The 23,196-nt window shown below is 42.0% G+C and overlaps 1 protein-coding gene across 4 annotated transcripts in view; it reads left to right on the top strand.

Moving 5' to 3' along the window:
• Positions 1-22,343, top strand: part of LOC118110541 (glutamate receptor-interacting protein 2) — a 29,921-nt gene extending 7,578 nt beyond the window's left edge. For 3 of the 4 annotated variants that reach the window (XM_035158385.2, XM_035158384.2, XM_035158386.2), the window contains 20 exons: positions 1,693-1,776; positions 1,875-1,950; positions 2,900-3,045; positions 4,111-4,258; positions 4,333-4,502; positions 8,092-8,220; positions 8,423-8,584; positions 9,297-9,483; positions 11,489-11,634; positions 11,736-11,816; positions 12,165-12,228; positions 12,630-12,775; positions 13,267-13,411; positions 13,681-13,820; positions 14,420-14,602; positions 14,696-14,855; positions 17,189-17,303; positions 17,620-17,847; positions 18,900-19,046; positions 20,380-22,343. In XM_035158385.2, coding sequence (XP_035014276.1) covers positions 1,693-1,776; positions 1,875-1,950; positions 2,900-3,045; positions 4,111-4,258; positions 4,333-4,502; positions 8,092-8,220; positions 8,423-8,584; positions 9,297-9,483; positions 11,489-11,634; positions 11,736-11,816; positions 12,165-12,228; positions 12,630-12,775; positions 13,267-13,411; positions 13,681-13,820; positions 14,420-14,602; positions 14,696-14,855; positions 17,189-17,303; positions 17,620-17,847; positions 18,900-19,046; positions 20,380-20,577 — 2,855 coding nt within the window. In that variant the 3' untranslated portion in view covers positions 20,578-22,343. Of the gene's footprint in view, positions 1-14; positions 1,591-1,692; positions 1,777-1,874; positions 1,951-2,899; positions 3,046-4,110; positions 4,259-4,332; positions 4,503-8,091; positions 8,221-8,422; positions 8,585-9,296; positions 9,484-11,488; positions 11,635-11,735; positions 11,817-12,164; positions 12,229-12,629; positions 12,776-13,266; positions 13,412-13,680; positions 13,821-14,419; positions 14,603-14,695; positions 14,856-17,188; positions 17,304-17,619; positions 17,848-18,899; positions 19,047-20,379 lie in introns of those variants that run through there. The other variant, XM_047340156.1, reaches the window with a different exon arrangement.
• The last annotated feature ends 853 nt before the right edge of the window (positions 22,344-23,196 follow it).

Below are 23,196 nucleotides of genomic sequence, written 5' to 3'. Positions count from 1 at the left end.
CATTATATTGGATTTTTAAATGCACAAAGATAAGATTAAGGTTCCTAATCAACAAGACTATATAACTTTGGTTTACAATCTGCAGACATTTAACCTTCAGATGACTTAACATTAAATGTTGGTGTAAAGAGAGAAGTCCATATGTAGAAAATATTTAGATATTCACAAAGAGAACACAATCTGATTGTAAGTTCTCCCCCTCGGAGCAAAGTTAAAGACACCAGGCTGTCGAGTATCACTTCAAACCAGCGTCTCTCCAGGTCTCTGCACTCTGATAATAAAATAGAAACTGGGAGAGACAGAAGCCTCAGCAGGAAAGTGTTCTCTCTACATCCCTCCAGATATCGTGAACATAGTTATATCATCACTGGTTGTAACCCACATTGAATATTATTCTTTTTTTTTTAGCTGCAGCCAGAAGGAGGGATGCAGAAAAGATGCAAAAAGAGCTGCTGGACTTGCTTTAAACTGTTCTTATCTCTCTAGCATTAATAAAATGCTTTCCAGACGGTCTTATCCGTCTGGGAAAACCAGACTTCACTTAGTATCCTGGTGTTCATTAGAAAAAACATCTTCTTATGTGAATACACCACCTAAAATATTTGACTAGAACTGGTATGAAGGGTCAATTGTCATCCAAGAACTGAAACATATTATTTAAAAGGTCTATTTAAATACAGAGCTGTGTTGTAATAACGTCTAAAAGCATCTGTTAATGAATAGAGCTCAAATTATATGTGTTGATTAATGGACCCCAGGAAGATGAGCAAGTCTGTTAATGGCAGCTGAAGAGGGTCCTCTTCACAAGAACTATAAACATGCCACTGAAATAGGAAATACGATTTGTTTATTTTTTTATTTCTTTCCTTAATTTGTTCTCTTGTTTTTTATGTTTGTTTCGGTTGTGTTCCATATTATTTACCCCCTTGAAAACAAGACGATACATCTCAATGGGTTTATCCAATGACAATAAAGGTCTAGAATATTTAGCTGAGGGACCAAATTGTAAAAAATTTAACAAATTCAGACCTGGACATCTAGATGAACGAGTTATGTCGAGGCCACAGCCTCTCCAGAAGCACTGAGGTCAACATGTTTGCATTTCTTTTCTGTTTTCATGTGTTGCTCAGCTGATGTAAAATCCTCCCTCAGCAAAACACGTGCATCTAAGTCACGTCAATTTATTCACAGAGCACATTTATAAACAACATATGTAAAGCAGCTCAAGTGTTTTGCAGAGATGAGAATTACAGTTGAACACACACGTACAATTAAAGACATCTAGGTCACATGAAATTTAGTTTTTTGCATTTGCATGTTTTGAACCACAGTTGTAACCTGTAGTCATCTTTGATATTTTTGTTCCTTTATTTTATTTAGTCTCATTTTAACCTCCACATCTCGACTTCTTTTAAGATGCAAATCACCAAGTCGATACTTATCGTGTTTCCCAGATCAAGGCATCAGGCCTCGGACGCAGAGCTGCTCCCCAGGGGCCGCACCGTGTCCACTGCTCACTGCATCAATAACATGGAGCAAATACTGAGAATTAATTTCTCCACTGAGATCAATTAAAGACATTTTCTCAAGGTTTCGTTCATTCCCTTGATTCAACACACAACACAGAGAACACCAACATTCAAACTTTACAAGTTTTGTAGTAATACTTGTTTATTTCCTCTTTACTCTCAGTCCAGTCCCCTGCAGGAGTCTTAACCAAATCCATAGAGGTGTGTTTACACAAGGAGGGAAACAGCTTTGGGTTTGTCATGAGAGGTACGTGTAAGGTGAAATAGTTGTTATGAACAATTCAGACAGAATAGTAAGCTTTTTATATTTGCAATGATTTATTTATTTGATTTTTGGATTTTCAGGAGGCTTCCATGAAGACTGGCGCAGGTCTCGTCCACTGGTGGTTACTTACGTCAGACCAGGGGGTCCTGCTGACAGGTAAGGACGTATATACATCTACATACATAGAGATATATATATACATACAACTCGCGATTGAAATGTCTGTTGCAGCAGCAGAACACAGTCACACATAGAGCTGGGCATCTAGGCTCCGACTTAAGTGATGAGCAAATATCTTCAACCTCCATGTCAGAACCTACAGGTGGATGCTGGGGGGGGTGGGTGGGGTGGGGGGTGGAGGGGCTGAGTCGACAGGCAGTGACACTGACACAGGGCAGCAGAGGCATTGACAGGCAAAGGGAGAGATGGGAAATCTTTGCAGCTTAAATAGACCAGATTGGGAGGGTGTGTATGAGAGAGGATTGTGGAGAGTGAGCTGCTTGAACTAGCTCACTAGAATTGAGTGTGTGTGTGTGTGTGCGTGCACAAGTGTGGCAATTTAGGCTATTTATATGGCTTGTATCCATTTTATCTCTTGATCATGCATGAATGAGCCTATTCACATTTTAGTCTCTGTGCCTGCATGTGTGTTTCCGTATTGTGTGCGTTTGGATGTATAGATGAATGTATGTGCGTTTTGCTAATTGCCTTATATTTAAGAATTACTTCAGGTTTAAACAACAATACATTTACGTGCACATTAATGTGGCCTGTGTATTAGCGTGTTCTCGGGCCCCTGCATGAAATTGTGGCTGCGACACATATAGCGTATGTTATCTTCCAAGCAGAAAGGGCAGTGCTCATCCTGAGGCTAACGCAGCGTTGCACTTCCCCATGAAAAGTGCGAGGATCAAAACAGTGGAGCAGACATAATTCAACATCAAAGACTTTTATGGCCGTTTATCTTGTTTATCCTTCATCTCACCTGGGAGGGAACTCTCATGTGGAACTCTTGAATGATTTACTGTGACCGGTGCTTCAACGCCTGTATGGTTAACCATGTTCTGTGCTTCTCTCTCTTTCTCCTTCATCTGTGTGTCTGCAGAGAGGCCACGTTGAAGGCCGGGGACCGAGTATTGAGCATAGACGGGATGCCTTTAAACAGGGAGAAGCACGCTGACGCTCTGACCATGCTGATGCAGAGCGGCCAGGAAGCTCTGTTCCTGATTGAGTATGACGTCTCTGTCATGGGTGAGCACACAAACACAGGGAATATGTGGAGGCATGGCAGGGCAGCGTTGCTCTGAGGGTAAATAATGTGGCCGTTTGGCTGTGTGGATGCGGGGGAGTGTCGGTGCTGGAGACGCCACCAGGGGAGTCACTCTGGCCCTGAGAGCACACTTCAGCAGAGAAAGGGTATGGGTAATATCCAGGGCTTTATTATAATGTCTCTCTCCTCTCCTGAATTACAGCAGGTTTAATCTCTGTTTGTTCTAGAAGGTATTATTATTTTTTCTGTCATTGCAAGGCTTGACTTTTATTTTTCAGGCAGACAACTTCCAGGAACATTCGTTTACATGGATATTTTTTAGAAGATAAAACAAACTGTGTATTAAATCTTTGCATTAAAGGGACACTCCAGTGATTTAGTGTTGCACTTGTAAGGAAGTTGGGTTGTGAAGTTGTAAAGTTGGGCGATTCATTCTGAATAGTTATTAAACATTTAAGCAGCAGAGGCGGAGATAGTCATTAAGTTTTAGTTCCTCGGTTTATCCTACAGTTCCCATGATGCAGCTTGTCAACATCTTTTTTATTAACTAGGGAAACATCCTCAGTTTCTTACACAGGCTTTCTGTTAGAAATGTGTTTTACCCATCCACAGTAGTAACGGTAGAAAAAAGCAGCTATAAAATAATATTTTTGGTAATGTACAAAGAAAAAGAATGTTAAGTCATAAAAACAAAAACTAAAAAAGTACAAATGGGTAACAGAAAAAATATATATATTCAGTAATCCATCCATGTACATACCAGATTAATGAATATGCGAAACACTTAAAATTGAGTGGTTGTGATGGTTGGGTGTCGGGTGTTGAATGTGAGAAAATGTTGAAAAATGTACTCGGGTGTAAATATATCTCTGGTTTCAAGCAACAAGAGATTCATTTAATGTCCTGAGAAAATTATTCAGGATTGGAGAGTTACATTTATTTGTAATGCAATGAAAATTTGAATCTCACCACAGTGTTGTGATGATTGTGTGATGTTCAGACACAATCTTGGCCTCTATCACCTCTGTGTGTATTATCCTTTTCAGAGGCGGTGCAGCAAGCCTCAGGCCCTCTGCTGGTGGAGATAGTGAAGGGTCCCTCTGCCAGCCTGGGGATCAGCCTCACCACAACAATATACAGGAGCAAACAAGTTATTATCATTGACAAGATCAAGGCAGCGAGCGTGGTGGAGAGGTGAAACCAGCCTCCTGTGTTGTACTGTTCCACAGGCCTCTCCCGGCTCAGTCTGACTAATGTCTCGCTGTCAGGTGTGGAGCGCTGCATGCAGGGGACATCCTCCTGTCCATAGACGGGACCAGCACTGAGCACTGCCACCTGATGGAGGCCACGCAGCTACTCGCCAGCACCTCCGATGTCGTCAAACTGGAGATTCTCCCAGCGAGTCAGAGCAGACTTCCTGTCAGGCCACAAGACACAGGTACTGTGTGTCCTGCAGCCGCCACAGAAACACGGTGTGAAACATTACATCATGTGACACAAGCTGTCACAGAGAGTGTCAGTTACATTTTGTGGAAGCATCATTTCCAGAGCTCAAGATGACAACTTCACATGACCAGTTTCTGTCTGACCACATAAAAAAAACCCCACTACATTTAGATTTATTACTTTACAGTACGGTTATTTAACATATCTACCAAAGATACTTTTCTTCTCTAAACTTGGATAGATAGATAGATAGATAGATAGATAGATAGATAGATAGACAGACAGACAGACAGACAGACAGACAGACAGACGCATAAACTTCATTGTCTGTCCCAAAGTGACAGGGCTCAACAATACAATTCACATTTGAAAACACACAGTACATATTTAACAACAAGGCTAAAAAATTCACATTTGAAACAAAAAACATAGCACACATCTTGAAAATCTTAAAATGCAGTGTCTGTTTTATAAATATACAAAATTGCAGCACAATGCAAAGGACCTACAGAGCACAAAGTTTACTAATTGTTGGGACTAATTGTTTTTACCACTACATCATTTCTATCTGTGTAGAAAATCAACAGTATGCAGACTCTAGCTCCAGCGTGTTGCCCTCGCCTTATTGTGACTGTTCTGCTCTTAGCTGCGTTACCTGCAGGCATAAAGAGCCATGTCCTCCCACATGCCCTCTTCCATGTGAATCAGCCACTGTGTGTGCGTATGTGTGTGCGTGCTGCCAGCCACAATCCCCCTGCCGTCGCACTTGACCTCATATGCATACCAAGAAGATTCCCACACATGCAGATACACGCATACATTCCCCATTCGGATATCATGTTCGTGCCATGTTCTGCAGACCTATTTGTGGGTCAGCAGCTGCAGGAGCTATTTAACATGCGAGCACGGGAGGAATCATACAACATGACAAAGGGAAATAAGCTGCAGTTTAATGGGATGACGGAATCCTCTCCTCTAATATCTTTCTTTATCCCCGTCTTCGTGTATTTGCCTGGTCCAGCCTGCAGGCGACTCTTCCAACTGCCTTTGACACTTATTTTCCATATGTGCCAAATCAGTTTCTGAGATTAGTAGAGAGTGAAATCCTCCAGTGTTGGAGGGAGTACTAAGACCACAGTGAAAATGTACTCATTCAGATTAGAATAATTGTGCTAAGACAAAATAATATTGTAATGCCGTAAGTTGCACTCATAAATCAGTAGCATTAAAAAAAACTACTTTTATTTGTCAATTCCAATGGACAACAAATCTGAACGTGAGAAAACACGGCTTTGTAAAAATGACGATAAATACTCTTATCTTATATAAAGTGATTTTATTATTCGAAAATCAAATCAGAACAAATCTACACAGTATTTGCATTTTGATGATCTTATTTCTCATCCACTGACATTCAAATCCTCTGGACTGGCCTTTCCAATGGATGGATTTTTTAATCTGTACATATTTTTTATGATATTTTGACATGTATAAGTAATATAACATTTTAATGGATTGATTAAAATTTGTGCTATGTTTCCTCCATGCCCAGAGATAAAGATAAAGATATATATAAATACTCTTCAGCACATCTCAGTGAAATACTTGAACTGTATGGGCTCATGTTGACTATTGAACCGTCTCCATTCAAAGCAGCACATGCGTCATTCCTCTATAACATTTCAGTCGTGAATCTTGTCTTTAGAAATTGAAATTCAATCGTCACGATGAGACGATATATTTTTTTACAGTTTCCCCCTCGGGACAAGACGCGATTATAAGATGCAATTTGTCTAATCTCCTCTGGGGATTTAATAAGACTGATATGGCCACTAAGAGATTAAGATTTAATGTTTCCCACCACCAGCACAGACTGAAAACACCATTTCTTGGAGAGCTTCCCCTAGGTGGGCTTAGCGTAAGCCGGCAGAGCCACAGCTTTACAGGTTTGACTGAGTCCAATGGAAACCGGTTCTCAGGAGAAGGGCCCGAGGTTCTCCTGCATGTATTCTGATTATATACAGTCAGATTTAACCAGGTCCCCTGAATGTGGCAAACATCCCAGGCACTAGTGTAGTCCCCAGCAAATCCCACCCCCCAGTCTGTGTGTGCGAGTTGTCAGCGATTAGACCCCTGCAAATGAAGCAGCAAGGATTACTGTCACATGTAACACTCAGTGACAAATTTAGCTGCGTGAATCCGCAGAGGAAAGTTAATTATTGAGGTGTGTGTATCTCGCAGTAGGTCAGCTTCCCTTTGCATACTTCATAGATACTGTTTGAGTGAATGCACAGGATTTGACATGAGGGATGAGATGTCGTTAAGAATTAAAGAGATAGTTCAACGAAAAATGAAAATACACTCATTATCTACTCCGATGGAAGGATTGGGTGAAGTGTTTGAGTCCACAAAACACTTTAGGAGTCTCAGTGGTACACTGCGTTGCAGCCAAATCCCATACAGTTGGATTAAATGGTGACAGATTCTTCAAACGTCCATACAGCTCCTGTGGTGTCATCCAAGTGTCTGTAAGCCCCGACATTCAGATTTGACTCGAAACTGTGTAATTTACACCATCTTTAAGCCTAAGTGATCCACACGTGAATGCGGTTCCAGAGGAAGATATCAGAGGACATTTACGCTAAAAACATGGTGTAAATGATGCTGTTTCAAGTCAAATCTGAATGTCGGGGCTTACAGACACTTGGATGACACCACAGGACCAGTATGGAGCCATTCAATGTTTTTTTTATGTAGTTTCTTTACATTTAAAGACGTTGTCACCATTTACTTCATTTGTATTGAATTTGGCTGCAACGCTGTTTACCCCTGAGACCCCAGAAGTGTTTTGTGGACTCAAACACCATCGGCACAATGGTGAGTAGATAATGAGTGAAGTTTCATTTTTGGGTGAACTATCCCTTTAACAACAATCTCTGATCTATCTTTGGTTCAAAGCAGGAAACATCCCCAGAAATGCTAAAAAGAGAAAGAAAGAAAAAACACATGCATATGAATCAAGTAAAAGATTAAATCTCGGCACATTTAGAGCAAATCGTTTTGATTGGCCCTGATGCAGACACTGACCCTGCATCATCAACCATCAAGCATTCAGCTGTGACCAATCAAGGTGCAGGCACATGCATCCGAGCAGAGTTCCTCTCTCTGTCATCATGAGAGCCCCCGGTCAACTCTCTCACCCTGTTTTCGCACCTTTGGGCTGTTTGGAAAATGAAATGATAAAAATGATCTCCAATCTACACTCAGTTTTGTGGAAGCTTGCTAGAAAATGTAAGACTTGTTATTTTCTTCTTCCAATTCAGCTCCCAGTGTCTAACTGATTCTCAGATGCTCATCAAAACACATTTAAACAACAGGATTACATCTAGTGCACCGTGACGACAACATTAAATATCAATTACTCTGCTCCCAATCTGCCTCCAGGCTCTGTGTGGTGTGGTGCAAATTTAGACGTGGCGAATGAAAGCGTGATTTCATGGGTCGTATTTAGAAAAATGTGTGCGGCTGGATCTAGAGGAGGGGATCTGGTCTAACTTAATAGATTTCTTTTGCCGCTGCAGTAAAAGTGCAGAAGAGCAACCATCATCACTGGGACCAAAGCAGCAACTACTGCCATCCCCCACACGCCAGCCACAGCAAGACATGGAGCAGCCCCAGCCACCCACACAACCAGCAAGACCACTGCAAATGTAAGTTATCACTTGTGACAGCAGTGCTACTGGCGAGACACCATAGCAGGAGCCTTTTTTCTCCTGCACGTTTGTTCCATCTTATCCCTCCGACACTGTTACCTCATCTCTTTTGTTGCATGTTCCCAGGACTGTATGCTGCTGCTGCTGTGATTAAAGCTGTCATGTGGTGTACGCTCACTGTACCAATGTCTCCTCACAGCTCTGGTGAGTGGGGGCTTCTCCCCTTCCTCCACTGCCACCTCAGGCTTCAGCAGCCAGGGCAGCAACACACTGCCCTGCTCCGTCCCTCCGATGGCGCCCAACAGCCCCCGCAGCACGACCAGCAAGAGGAGGAACAGGAAGAAGGACCACAAGAGCTCACGTATGGCAAAACTCCTTTTATCTTTTTTTTAAATTCCACATTAAAGGGTCAGTTCAAGCAAATGACAAAGAAACATATTTTCTTGTTATTAAATGGCAATTTACTGCACAGAGTTTTGGTTTTTATCTCCTCAGGTTTGACGTATTTACATCAAACCAAACCTGATGTTTGTATTGTCTCTGTAATTTTGGCTGCCCAGTTTATATCAATGAGAATAGACTGAATAACAGAAACACCTCAGCCACAAAGTGCATCCTCCAAAATCTTAAACAGTTTAGATAAAAAACATTATATCCTCCATGGCGGTGAGGTTTACTGCAGGACTCTTGAATTGGACTGCCACCTATCTCAAATCGCAGACTTTAAAATGCAGCCTATAGGTTTAGAATCTAAATCAGACTTCGAGTGATAAAATGTTTTCTGTAATTTGAGTGTGCTGACCCTTCAAGTGTTGCTGCAGAGCTGTTGAAACACCTTTTCTGTTTCCTGCTTCTCCACCACACTGTGTGAACACATGTGACTGATCACTGACGTAAAACATGACTGACGTACACTCTGATCCGTGACTCATTCCCAACGTCTCTTCCCCTAACCCTCCTGACTTTTTTTTCTGTGGCTGACAATCCTTCTCGTGCTCCATTTATCTGCCACGTCTCCACCACTATCTATCTCTGATGTGTCCCCCCTCCTCCTCTCTCTGCCTCTCCCTCAGTGTCTCTGGCGTCCAGTTCTGTCGGCCCGGGGGGGCAGATTTTTCACGTGGAAACGAGCGAGGTCTTCCTGAGGGGGGATCCGCTCACAGGTTTCGGGCTCCAGCTGCAGGGGGGTGTCTTTGCCACAGAAACCCTGTCCGCTCCCCCAGTCATCCGCTTTATTGAGCCCGACAGCCCAGCTGAGAGGTAGCAAGCCTTAACACCTAACCAGTAAACACACAGACAGTCACCTTGAACCAGAGGACTGCAGATCATTCAGCTCTGCAATCAAACATCATGTGTTTTTAAAAAAAGTCAGATTATAGCCTGGTGCAGGAGAGATGCATTAATCTCATGTTGGGTCTGGACCCACATAACGGGTAGCAAATCAGATGTTAGGGGGTCATAATATCTGTTAGACAAAGTTATATGTATTATTTTCCATATAGTACTTGCTTTATTTTAATTTAGCTGTGCTCGCTCTGTACAACAATTTTTTCCACCCTGAATCTATTGTCATATAAGTTTACACAGACAATCATGGTCCCCAGAGAATGAACCCTGCAGTGAGTTTGGTGATTCTCCGACTTTTACTATAGCACCACTACAATACAACTTGACAATGAGCTTTTTTAATGAGCTCAACACGAACTCAGTCATTTTGACACATGTTCCCTCTAAATGATCAGAGCCTCAGGGAAACAACATGGTTCATAATCTACTTCAGTGTTATCTGACAAATTAAATGAGAGAGAGAGAGAGAGAGAGAGAGAGAGAGAGAGAGAGAGAGAGAGAGAGAGAGAGAAAAAAAGAGAGAGAGAGAGAGAGAGAGAGAGAGAGAGAGAGAGAGAGAGAGAGAGAGAGAGAGAGAGAGAGAGAGAGAGAGAGAGAGAGAGAGAGACACACACACACACACACACACACACACACACACACACACACACACACACACACACACTTGTGGGGCCTCGGAGGGTCTGAGGGCGGCTGCTGACTGTACCTTCATCAGGAACTCACTTTCAAATACTTTAAAAACTACAGGGGTACTCGGAGAGCACATACCACCAAGGCTGATGGGTCACTTTATGTATTGAGATCAGATACATATATGTGGACAGATGTTTTCTGCAATCTGTTGACATCAAACCTCACTTATTCTATGACATAGTTGAAAAGAATTTCATTCAATTTTATTTTTTTACTCTACAGTAACCGAATAAATATCATGGATGGCTGATTTTCCTTTTTTCATTAAGATCTCAGCATTTTAACTTGAGAAATTCACAAAGATGTTAAAACGAATGGCTTCACAATCACAAAATGTTCAAGAAAGAAAGACAAATGCTGTAAGTGCTCCCTGATCCGGATAAACAACAAAATGAAACGGGCTCTTCACTGACCCATTAAACATCCTTCCACCAAGTTTAATGCTCATCCGTCTGCTAGTGTTTGTGCAATGCAGCTAAATAACTAACAAAACAAATCATCTTGACACATCAACAGAAAATCATCAGGACAGTTACTCTAGTCTTGAGTGTTTCTGACAAATTAAGAGCAGCAGTAGTGGATCCATGGTCCACTGAAGCAGCCAGTGTTTGTATTGGTGTGTTGTATATCGATCGACTCTACGTGTTTCAGTCCAATTACCACGCAGCTCTGATCAGGCCAGCGCGTAGTATCTGTCCTTGTCTGGTACGATTAATGACGGCGTCTGTGCCGGCAGCTCTGGGCCTTCTCCCCGAGGTCTGGTTACATGATGAGTCCAGCAGCGGGTTGGACAGGAGTGAGTCAAGTACAGCATCCGACCGTGATGCTGGCATCTCAGCCTCCACGCAAGGTTAATGAGCAGCGGTCGTCGGTGAATTAATATCAGTTGACAGTGCTTCTGCGTTTGCCCTCACAAATGGGGGTCTGATCAAACGTGTGATGTGTGTGTGTGATTATTTTTTTTTTCTCGCTCTGTGTCTGTCTGAGGTTATGTTGCAGGTTCACATAAGGTCAGTTTGAAAAGTGTGTATTTCAAGCCCAGAGGCTGTACTCTGTTTTGTAGATGGTATTTTAAACATTCAGCCCATGATGCGGTGTTAAATTTAACTTTACATTCTCAAATCATAACCTTCTTCTGACACGTGCGTACACAGGCTCACTGAAAATCTGTCGTCCTATAATAAGTTCTCCAACAATTAAAACCTGTCTATTGTTGTGTGTAAAGGTGTGGGCTGCTGCAGGTTGGAGACAGACTCTTGTCCATCAACGGGATCCTAACTGAGGACGGCACTTTGGAGGAAGCTCATCAGCTGCTCAGAGACTCGGCTCTGGCCAATAAGGTCACAGTGGACGTTGAGTTTGACGTAGCAGGTATCCTCCAGCCGACATCCTCCATTTAAACCTGATTAACTTCATGGACTCTTGTTTATTTGTGCCCTTCTGCTTAAATCTTCACCCTGAATCTCCCGTAGAGTCGGTGGTTCCCAGCAGTGGCACCTTCCATGTGAAACTACCCAAGAGGAGAGGAGTGGAGCTGGGCATCACCATCAGTGGTGAGTTTGTTGGCAGCAAAGTGTACACCAGGGGGCAGTGTTGCTCAATAATCCCACACGGACCGGCATACAGTAAACTTCCTTTGAATCAATGTGCTGTGATCCATAAAACTCATGGTTGCAAAAGCATGAGGGCGCATAGCTCATTAACTCCGAATAATAATGGTCTGTACCAGCATTCATCGTGACCCTCTCTGCACTAACTAGCTCGGGAAAAAGACACAAACAGGAGGCGAAGAATGAGCAGAGCAGCAAAGAGAAAACGAAGTTGATTCATTTAAAGTATTTGCTCACAGCTACAGTGTTTTTTATCATCACATAACAGTTTTCTTTCCTCTGTTATTCCAGCGAGTAAGAAACCTGGCAAACCCCTCATCATCTCCGACATCAGAAAAGGAAGTATAGCACACAGGTAAGTCCTGTCAACAAAGACGTCAAGTGCATTTTCTTGTAAATACAAAAACAGTCTGTGGCCTTCAGTTCGGATGCTGGTCACAGTTGGGAGCAGGTTTTTCTGAACACTTCAGAGTGAACAAGGCTCATGAGGGGTTATTCATGAGTGAAACAAAATAGTTTTGTGAATCCATTGTGTAATACTAGCCTAATTGGATTGAGCAATCATAACTGGATCAGTAGGGCAGAGCAGCAGAATTTCAGCAGGGCTCAGTGTTGATTAGGTTGAGGGTGAGGTTAGGGTCACCCCCAAGGATCCCACCGAGACACCAGGCTAATAGGATTCCCACCGTGAGTCAGGAGCTGCAGCTCTCTGGTCCCAGTTAATAGTTGTGATCCTCTCGCTCTTGTGTCTGGCAGAACAGGCACCCTGGAGCCCGGAGACAGGCTGCTGGCCATCGACAGCGTGCGGCTGGAGAACTGCACCATGGAGGACGCCATGCACGTCCTTCAGCAGGCCGAGGACATGGTCAAGCTGCGGATCCAGAAGGACGAGGACAACATTGGTACATTAATCACCTAAAACACACACCATGGTATTTTTGGGTTCATTTAAACATTTAGAAAATGACGACATGATGATTTCAAGTTAAACATCATAGAAAATAAGTAAATCCAACAAATATCCACATCCATTTAGTATTTTTTTCTTAAAACATTAAACAGTTCATTGACCAATATTGTACAACAGATTAATATTCTGTCAACTCACTAATCATTTTATCAACTGTTGGTTTCAGCTTTACACTAAATAACTATAGTTAAAATTAGCTCCACCGTGTCCAGCTACCACAGTAAAATGCTGTTAATGCATCAATGCATCAGTTTTAATAACCGTTTTTCTCTTAAAGTCATATTATTATGATGCTTTGGGTATATTTTCCCATTAGCTCAAATAAATTACTCTTTTAAATAGTTTTGTTTCTTCTCAGGATTCTTTGTGTTTTATATAATCTTGACTCTTTTTTTTTTGTTTCTGTTTCTCCATGTGCTGCAGATGAGTTGGAGATGTCCGGCTCTATAATCTACACAGTGGAGCTGAAGAGATACAATGGACCACTGGGCATCACGATTTCTGGCACAGAGGAGCCCTTCGACCCCATCGTCATTTCTGGCCTCACTAGGAAAGGGCTGGCAGAGAGGTGAGAGGAGGGCGGGGGGGATGAGGATGAAGATGTTGACACTTCCATTAAACAGAGCCTGGTCAAATCTGTAGTGACCCACTCTGAAAGCACTTTTTTTTTTAACGTAAGCGAGACAGTAAACAATGGCTGTCTCGTCTTTGCCTATGACAAGAAGCCTCTTTGTGTCCGTCTCAGTCAGCACATTGGCAGCCTGGCCGGTCTCCTGGCCCAGCCTGTCAGTACCGTCTGGTATACTCTGGTATCTCTGTCTCCTCCTAACCCTGCAGGACCGGTGCCATCCATATAGGGGACCGAGTCCTGGCCATCAATGGGGTCAGTCTGAAGGGAAAGCCACTGAGCGAGGCCATCCACCACCTGCAGATGGCCGGGGAGTCCGTCACCCTCAAGATCAAGAAACAAGCAGACAGTATGTTTGGTTTTTCATTTCAAATTGTTTTCATTTTTTTTATTTCTCATATTTCCAATTGCATTAACGAGGTGAGATAAGAAAATCCAACAAAACAAAAAAGTATTGGGATAAAAACAAGAGATATTTTGAAAAACATCAAAATGTAATTAGATAAAAAGTGCAGATAGATTGATGATGATAATGACACAATGAGAAACTAATATTCACTTTTCTTTTTCATTTTGTTTTCTCTGTGGGCAAAGACATTATTTTAGTGACTGGGTGCCATTTACAATGAAAAAGTCAATTGCATCAACTCTTGAAGCAAAAAAATCAAATTCCCTTCATATATACGACACCTTCCCTTTACTGATCATACATTTCCTAGCACAAAATAAACTTGATTTAAAAAACACTTTTGGTAACGAAGGGGAGGGGAAAGAGGAGGAGTTATTAAATGAGACAGAAGACAACATAGACACAAATGTAAATCAGAAAATATGCTATAAAACGTGCTTTTATGATGCTATTCTAAAGTTTTATTTGCGTGTTTTTAAAAATGTAATTGTTAATTTCTTCCGCGTGTCATCGTGACCTGAGTCAGTGTTTGTTCTCAGAGTCTGATGGTCGACAGTCTCTGGACAGAGAAGCTGGGTTTCTCAGTGATCCAGAGGACGAACTGATGGACTCCCATAAGATGAGTAAACACTCGGAGGTCTATTCTGCCACTGTTCCCAGTATAGACTCTGCCATGAGCTCCTGGGACAGCTCTGGGTTCGACGCGGGGTACAGCAGCCAAGGTGAGGCCCACTTGGATGGTCGCTGCCTAAAAATGAACCATTTCCCCTTCATCAATTTAGATCGGTGGCGTTTTCTTGTGTTCGTATTTCCAGGTACATATCTTCACAAAACCTCCGATATATTGCTCAATCCAAGCGACTGGAGGCGCACTCAGCTCAGGAGCCACACGAATTCAAGCTCTGCGGGTTTAGTCCACCACTCGGCGCTGTATGACGGGAGGTTCAGTGAGGATGAGTGGGACAAGATACCAGGGTGAGTGCAGTTTCATTCCTGTCAATAACTTGTCTGATGTCAGTGCAGCTTTAGGTGTTTTTGATTTCACAGCAAAAAACATGTTTAATCTAATTTAAGTCATTATGTGTATAAACAGTGGTGGAAAACTGTACTTTGGTAAAAATTTAACTTGAGTATTTTCACTTTATGCAACTCTAGACTGCACATTTCAGATGGAAATATTGTACATTTTACTCAACTATATTTATCTGAGTGCCAGTCATTGCTTTTCATATTCAGATATAAATACAGGTTTGATATGTGGGTTGTTGATATTTCAACAAATACATCCCCTCTAAACATCTCAGAGGTCATCTTAGCTAAAATGGAAAAGTTACCTTTAAATTGTGTCTAAGATATGGTCAGATCTCCTTGTATGTTTCAATTATGAACAAAAACAATCTATATGAACTAATACAACTAAATCATTGATTCATTACAGATGTATTGTTCTTGTTCATGTTGAATATATCATTCAAGCATTCACAGTGTAGGTTGGAAAAAGATCGTGGGTTAGAGCTTCTTTCATCTATTTAAAAAACTTATTCTGAGATTAATCTGCTGACGTGAACCAATTATCACAAAAGAAGGGATCAAGAGACTTTGATTAAGAATTCCCTGGAAAGGGTTGAAAAGCAATGTCAAAGGCTTTAGATATTCATAATTCATATAGCTCAATTAGAATGGCAGTAGAGGACGTCCCTCAGCCCAACAGTTCTCTAAATATGCCTGATTCATCAATGATTCCCTGAGAAATAGATGAAAATGTCAAAAAACGACACTATCTCGCTTCTTTCTTAGCCCATTTCCCATCTTCCTGGAAATCTGTTGTAGTTTGTGTGTGAACCTGTAGAGAGGGGTGAAAACATAATCTTGTGCAGCGGAGATAGCAGAGTGTCTTTAAATAGAGACGACTTGTTACTCTCCCTCGAGGCGGGCACCCAGCTAAGATGGCTCCGAACACAAAACCCAGATGCTCAGTGAGGTAAAGACGGAGGAATCATGGGAGCCGTTTGACGTCATTGTTTGAGTCCAACCTGTGCTAATCACGGTGCGTGGTTGCATGAAGCATGAGCTTGACAGCGGGAGAGGAAGCTGCTGCTCCTTTCAAAAGGAATAGAAGAAGACGTGACTTGAAGTTTGCCAAAGAGCAGCTTGACACTTTGTAGCCCTTCTGGGACCAATGAAGTAAATGTTTTACAGAATTCATTCAAACGAAATGATTCCACCTCCTGATGTCCGAGCCCAGACTCTAACCCAGCAGAAATTCTAAGGAATGACTTCAAGAAAAAGTCCTCCTGAACATTTGTGCAGCTCTGACTACAGCTCCAGTACTTGTCTGAGATCGTTGCAGCCAAAGTAGGTTCAACCACTTATTCAATTTAAGGAGTCACTTATTTTTTCCACCAGCACTGTAGATGATTGAGCGTGTTCCATAATAAGACTATAATTGTTTGTGTGTTATATTCTTATGAACATTGTGTTGATGAAGATCAGATCACATTTTATGCCAAGTTAATACAGAGATCCAGGTACATATATTCCAAAAATTTGATTTGTCCCAGGAGTCATTTTACTGCAGAATGAGTACTTCTATTTTGGATTCTAGTGTATTTAGCTGATAATACTTATGCACCTAAATTTTGAATGCAGTACTTTGACTGTAATAGCTTATTTTTACGTGGTGTATCGTTGCTTTTATTCTGATAATCTGAGTACTATTTCCACCACTGTGCACGAGTAAAAGCTTCTTTCCTTCACCTTTTACTTTTCAAAGTCACTGACATAAGCAAACTGCACTGTCTGAGCTACTTTCTCTTCATTCTGTATTGTATGCTTTCATATTTTGTGCTCTTCCAAACTGTCCTCTTTTCTGTTTTCTCAGGTATTCTCTCTCTCATCTGCTTTACTAACTGCCCACGAGCTCTTTGGTGTTTTCACATAGACGCATCTTTTTCTGTCACCCCCTTGTCCACAACAAAACCCCTCAAAACGTCCACGGATACATCAGGCTTATGTCTCTTCACATTTCAATTCTTTTTCTCCCCCTGAACTCTTCTGTCACATGTTCTCACTTTTCTGTATTTTTTTGGGGGGGCGACGTTACTTTTGTAAACCTGAACTCTTTTAAGAGCTTTATCTAATCTAGCGGATTTACAATAAACCCTCACTGTTGGTCCTGTGAGATTTTCAAAAGGGACTCTCCAGCGTGCGGCCCAAAAAACGGCATCTCCCATGCTGCCTTTGTACGCAGTACCGGCCTCCAGACTGCAGGGCTGCTCTCACGTTCTGGTTCCTGCATTGTCATATAGATTCGTCAGCCCTCCTCGTTGCCATGGCACCCTAAACCATGACGACAGCTTCTGGTCCCAGGCTCTGCAGGACCTCGAGACCTGCGGCCAATCGGAGATTCTCAGGGAGCTGGAGGTACGCTCACCCCTCCTTCTCCTGCTTCCTCTCCTCCTCCATCTGCTTCGTCCTCATGACCAGTGTCGACCTAAATGATCATGCCAGATGAAGCATTATAATAATCACCAGAGTGTAATCTGTTATTAAATCTGACAAGACTGGCCAGGCACTCGCTGCCATACTGACCGAGGAAGGGTTTGTGCAAAGCGTCTGCCTCTAATCACATTGTGTGCAACATAGTAGAGATTATGCTTGTGTGTGTACTTAAGTAGTTTTTTTTTGTCTTTTTAGTGCATGATGATATAATAATCAGTTTAATTTTGTGCTCTTTCAGGCATCCATGACAGGTAGTGCACTTAGTCTATACCTAGAGGAGACCAAGACCAATGAGGACTTGATGTTTCAGTCTGAATTTAGTCCCATTAAAAGGGAGGGAATCAACCACACGGAGTCAAAGACTAAAAGTAGCCTGAACACATCGGCTGGAGCCAGAAATGCAGCGGCCAGGGGCAGAGGGGACCTCTGCGACGGTTTGTCCAGTACGACCCTGGCACTGCACAAGGTAGTTTGTGTTCACTCTAAACATCGCTCATCAGAACAAGCGTGAATAAGTGTAACGTGTCCCTCTTCAACAATAAGGTTTTACACCTTATGACCTAATCTCTATAAACACACTCCACATGTTAGAATCTGTTGGCAAGGGACAAGATTCTGGGCCGAAAAAATCTTCCGGTTTCCATTCTTTAGTTTGACCAATTACATTTGAGCAGAGTTCAGTTGTCCGTAGCTTAACTGTATGTGTGGTGCAACCCATTGACTGAAATGCATTGGCTTATGGGCTTTTTAATTCATTCATATGCAGATAGCTGTAAGCAGATGTTCGCAAAAATGTCCTCTGAACCTAAAACCCCTACATGAATATCCCTGTTTTGTGTGGAGAGATGTTGGATTCATGTGATAGAAGGATCAGACTATAAATAGTGTCTCGGCCTGAATATCCACTGTCTACACCGGAAACACTAAAACATTGGCTGTTGCCCTCTTTTCTTATTCCCTTGTACTTGCATGCAGCCACCTTATGCATTCTATTGAAACCTCATACTCTATAAACAATATACTCGTAATGTAATCTGCAAGATGTGATCCGAGGCGTGATCAAAACATCTATATCATTATTGACTGATCACCCAACTGCTCTCACAGCTTGATGAACAAGGTACAAACAACAGCGTCCCGAGGGAACCTGCCCATTATAAAGTTTAGACCTGCGTGCCTCCTCCACTTGACTCACTCCTGCTTTCAGTTCATTATAACTGGACCCAGTGGATACCTGGCCAGTCAGGACCTGCACCGTGTGTATGACAAAAGCACACAACACCCATTATTACAGCATTACCTGAGCACTGTTTGCTGTCATCACTGCTTCTCACCCTGTGACATGCACAAGGTGCGATGCACAGATGTGAAGTTTTGAGGAGTCAGCATTGATTTGCATTCTTACTTCGATTGAAGAGTGTCCATTATCTTTGACTCTTACAGATAGAGATAGATATTTATGAATATGTGCTGTGCAATGTAATCTCTGTGTAACTCTAAGGTCCCGTGTGTTTGCAGGTGACCGTAAGGAAAGACCTGGAGAGCCATGACTTTGGTTTCAGTGTGTCTGACGGGCTCCTGGAGAAAGGGGTTTTCGTCAACATGATCCGTCCTGATGGCCCAGCTGATCAGGCGGGTGTAAAGCCTTTCGACCGCATTCTTCAGGTACTGTTCTCGCCATAGACCGTAGATAAGGGTGGACAACATGAAAGTACCCCAGAAGTGAAACTAAAGCATCTCGATCGCCATCTGGTGGCTGGCTGCAGTGTAGCTCATAATCCCTGCTTCCTCCATGTTAGTGGCTGGGACATTGATCAAAGTTCTCGTTGAAGGTTCAGTGTGTAAGATTTAGGTGAGAGGGATCTATTGGCAGAAATTTAATATAAAATAATCCTTGTGATGTTTTCTATACCCTTGAATGGGCCCTTTATATATAAATACTGTATCTTTACATCGGGAGTGGGTCCTCTCTACGAACCTTTAAAACACAAATTTCTCAAAGATGGTTTCTTTCATTTTAAATGGTTCTGATCACACTAATGTATTTGTTAAATTATTGATTTTGGGGGTAAGTTTAGTCTTAATTAGTTATTTGATGCCATATAAACAAACAGCTGAGACTGACACGATTGGTCGAGCATGTGTATCGACCTCGCTACCATTGGCTCCATCCACCAATCGCTACAGTGCACACTCGGGCTCCAAATGTGCAGGATTCCAGCGTTTGCATCATTGATGTTTTGGCTTCATTTCTGGATAGTGGGAGGAAGTGGACATGTGTCGTCCATCTTTATATACAGTCTACGTTTTTTGCCCATAGACTTGATCCTTAAATCAATAGTTTGACATATTGGGAAAATGGTCTCTTTGCGTTCCTGCTAAGACTCAGATGACAAGATCAAATAGTGTTTGTTCAGTGTGAAGCTGGATGTCGTTAGCGTAGCTTAAAGACTGAAAATGACACAATGTGCACTTGTAGCACTCAATAATTAGCTAATCATGTCTTTAAGTGCTAAATTAAAGGGACCAGCTGGTTATCTTGGTTTGGCATGAAGACTGCAAACACAACAATATGCTATAGGTTCTATGCACTTCTAAATCTCACTAATTAGCCAATCACATGAATGCTAAATATGTGCTGAATAAAAGGCACCAGCTGGTTAGCTTTGTTTAGCGTAAAAAGTGGAAGCTGAGGTGACGGCTAGATAAAAATGTCCATCTTAGCATAAGGACTTCTTATGAGATTATTGTGATATTTCCAAGCAAACAGCAGATGGACAAGAAATAATCTGGAACACAACCAGAGTCTTTTCTTTTTCTCACCTCAGGTTTTGGATTCAACAGATGAGATAAAGGATAATTGGCTTAAGTGGTTCTGGCAGATTTTATTTGTTTTCCCTAAACTCAACGAGCCCTCTCCTGTCTCAAAATGTCAAACTGCTCATGTGAATGTAAGAGCACGTTGAACGATGAGTTTTCATTGGCTCTGCTCTTCCAGGTGAACCGTGTGAGAACCAGGGACTTGGACTGTTGTCTGACTGTGCCCCTAATTATGGAGGCTGGAGACAGTCTGGACTTGGTCATTAGCAGGAATCCACTGGCAGCAGCAGACACCGGGCTGCCTGACGACTGTGACGAACCCTCAAACTCACTGTTCTGCTTTCCCGAACACATGACCAGCAGCATCGCCCTGTGATCGCAAAGAAAAGACACCGGTCCTGGGACACACACCAAACGCGTCACGCACAGTTTAGTTTGTCACATTGTACCTCTCAGAGAGACCTTCACACTCATGTTCCGCTCGCAGAGCATCCGCTCACATGCACAAACACAAACCGCCACTCTCCACCCCCTGAAAGCATTTGTCACTCACAAAGCTACAAGTGCATGTTGTTCACTGTTCCCGGTTTTATGCACCGTTCCGTGGAGGCTCTGAATCTTCCCACCTCCCCTCCTCCCCCACAACACCAGAGGCAAAGCCATATGTAGAGTTATATAACAGGGGTCTCATGGCTTCTGACGGAGCCAGGATGTCATCACACACACACACACACACACACACACACACACACACACACACACACGTAACCACAGCATACATTTACCTTCCTTTCCTGTAATGGGATTCATGTTCTGATTCAAAGAACAAGAATCCAGTTGTGCAAAGTGGATTTTTTTTTTCTTTATGTTGAACACAAAAGACTCATGCATTGCTCTATATGCATAGAACACACACATGCCCGCCCACACATAGATGGGGGGTGGGGGTGGACTGAGTTATTTCAGCCATGTCTTGGCTCACTGCCCCTGTTTCCAGTCTCTCCTCCACACTGCGCCCCCCCCCCCACAGAATGGACAGTGCCTCCAAATAGACAGAAACCTCCCAGCTACTTTCCAAGTATCATGAACTATAATTTACACCCCTTATATCTAAATACCACAAATTTGTATTTATTATAATTTTTTGGTTACTTTCTTTTTTAATCCACACACAAAGTTTACAAAGATTGTTTTGCACGTTCTGCAAGTTTCTTTTCAACACCGCATTTGCATACACAGCCCACGTTTTCATCCAAAAATTCACTTTCACTTTTTCACTTTCACTGTGAGTTTGAGTTTCTGTTTGTGGCACCAGAATATTTTTTGTTATGGTTCGTGGTCTATCACTGATTTTTTTTCCTTAAATGAATCACATCCTTTACCGGAACAGAGGATGAAATGCCTTTTACATTTTCAGTGACGAATGATTTCACTCTACGTCTGACAAGGTTTTTCCATCAGTGGGATTTGTTTGTGCCATACCAGTATCTATAAGCATGTTAAGCATGCATAAGTAGCTCTTCCTCGTAAAACATAAAAAAAAACAAAACACTGGATTAATCTCTGCACCAACTGGATTTCTGTGCGAGTGCTTCACCCTTTTTCTTTAATCATGAAATTGTTTTTTTATAAAGCATATGTGTAACAAATCTGGTGTCGATCAAGCTGCCTCTCTGGAAATTAATACTAATTTAATACGTCTTGCCTGATGTGAACATGTGAGATCATTGCGGTTTTATTAAGAGCATTCTCAGAGACGGGTTCATCCTTTTTCAAATCTTATTTCTGAATCATGTCTTTTATTAAATGTCATGTACTGACGTCGATTCTTGAAATTTTATATTAATTTAATGTATTGTACCTTTTTATTTTTACTGTATAATGTATCATGGTATGCAGTGCTTTATTTTTATTGATCGTACATGAACATACGGTGTAGTGTCTTCATTTAAGCTGTGATACTGAATGTGGCTGCACATTTCTTTGGGTTGATTACCACATCCTCCCTGAATATGTCAGGAATCTGTTCGAAAGAACTTGAAAGATTAATTGGATATTATTTTATTTTTGTTATTTAATTTATTATAAACTAAGAAATGTATTTCTTTTTATGGAAATAAAATTATGAAACCATAGATAGTTTTTCTCAGCTGTCAACAGTGTGTTGTTTAATTTAATTTAACCACAGCGATGATTCACACTGAACCAGGAAATGTGTCAACACTTAACAGAAGGTGTAATGCCAAGTTATTTGATTTTAATTTGACTGCTCCACTGAACTGTCCAGACTAATATATTTCAAATACTGGAAGGATTGTGATGAAATATTATTTAGACTCTTTCTCCCAAGGATGATCACATTAGCATCTGATTTGTTCTTTAAATGCATAAATTTAAGTCTTTGGGGGTTTGGCTTTTCAAGCCCTTAGGATGGACAGTGGGACACCACAGCCATGCCCAAATAAGCCAGTCTCCCCTTTGTGAGTGAGCTGTCAATGCAGTTCCCACCTGCTAGGGGGGTGTAAGACTAATGGTGGGACGGACACCCTCCCTGAAAATGTAGGACAAGTGTCAACGAGCTGTCACAGGGGAATGGCGGGGAGTGGGGGTGGCATGGGTGGCCTTCAAAGGAAATAAATATTATAAATAAAGAGCGCTATTTCAGGGGTGGAATCAAAACGTGCTGCGATTCGCACAAGTAGTACTTCCTTGAAAATAGATTGATGAAAGTTGTAAGTGGGAGCAGTTCAAAACAGATCTAATGAACAGTTTGCAGTCCAAGACTCATTAAAATGATTCATGGCAGTGAACAAAGTATGCAACAACTTACTAAACAACTGCAGCCTCTGTGGCTGTGCACGCATGTGTATTGAATTTAAGCGCTGCAGTGATATGCCCTGCAGGAGTGACATTGAGCCGGATGTCTGTGAAGACCGATAAGATGATACTGCACGGAAATTCAGTCTCTTTAATTATCTGTACATGCACGTGTGAG

This window comes from Hippoglossus stenolepis, chromosome 6, assembly GCF_022539355.2.
Source record: "Hippoglossus stenolepis isolate QCI-W04-F060 chromosome 6, HSTE1.2, whole genome shotgun sequence".
Lineage (NCBI taxonomy): Eukaryota > Metazoa > Chordata > Actinopteri > Pleuronectiformes > Pleuronectidae > Hippoglossus > Hippoglossus stenolepis.
Note: the sequence above shows the minus strand (reverse complement) of the source record. Positions and strands in the feature narration are given on the sequence as shown.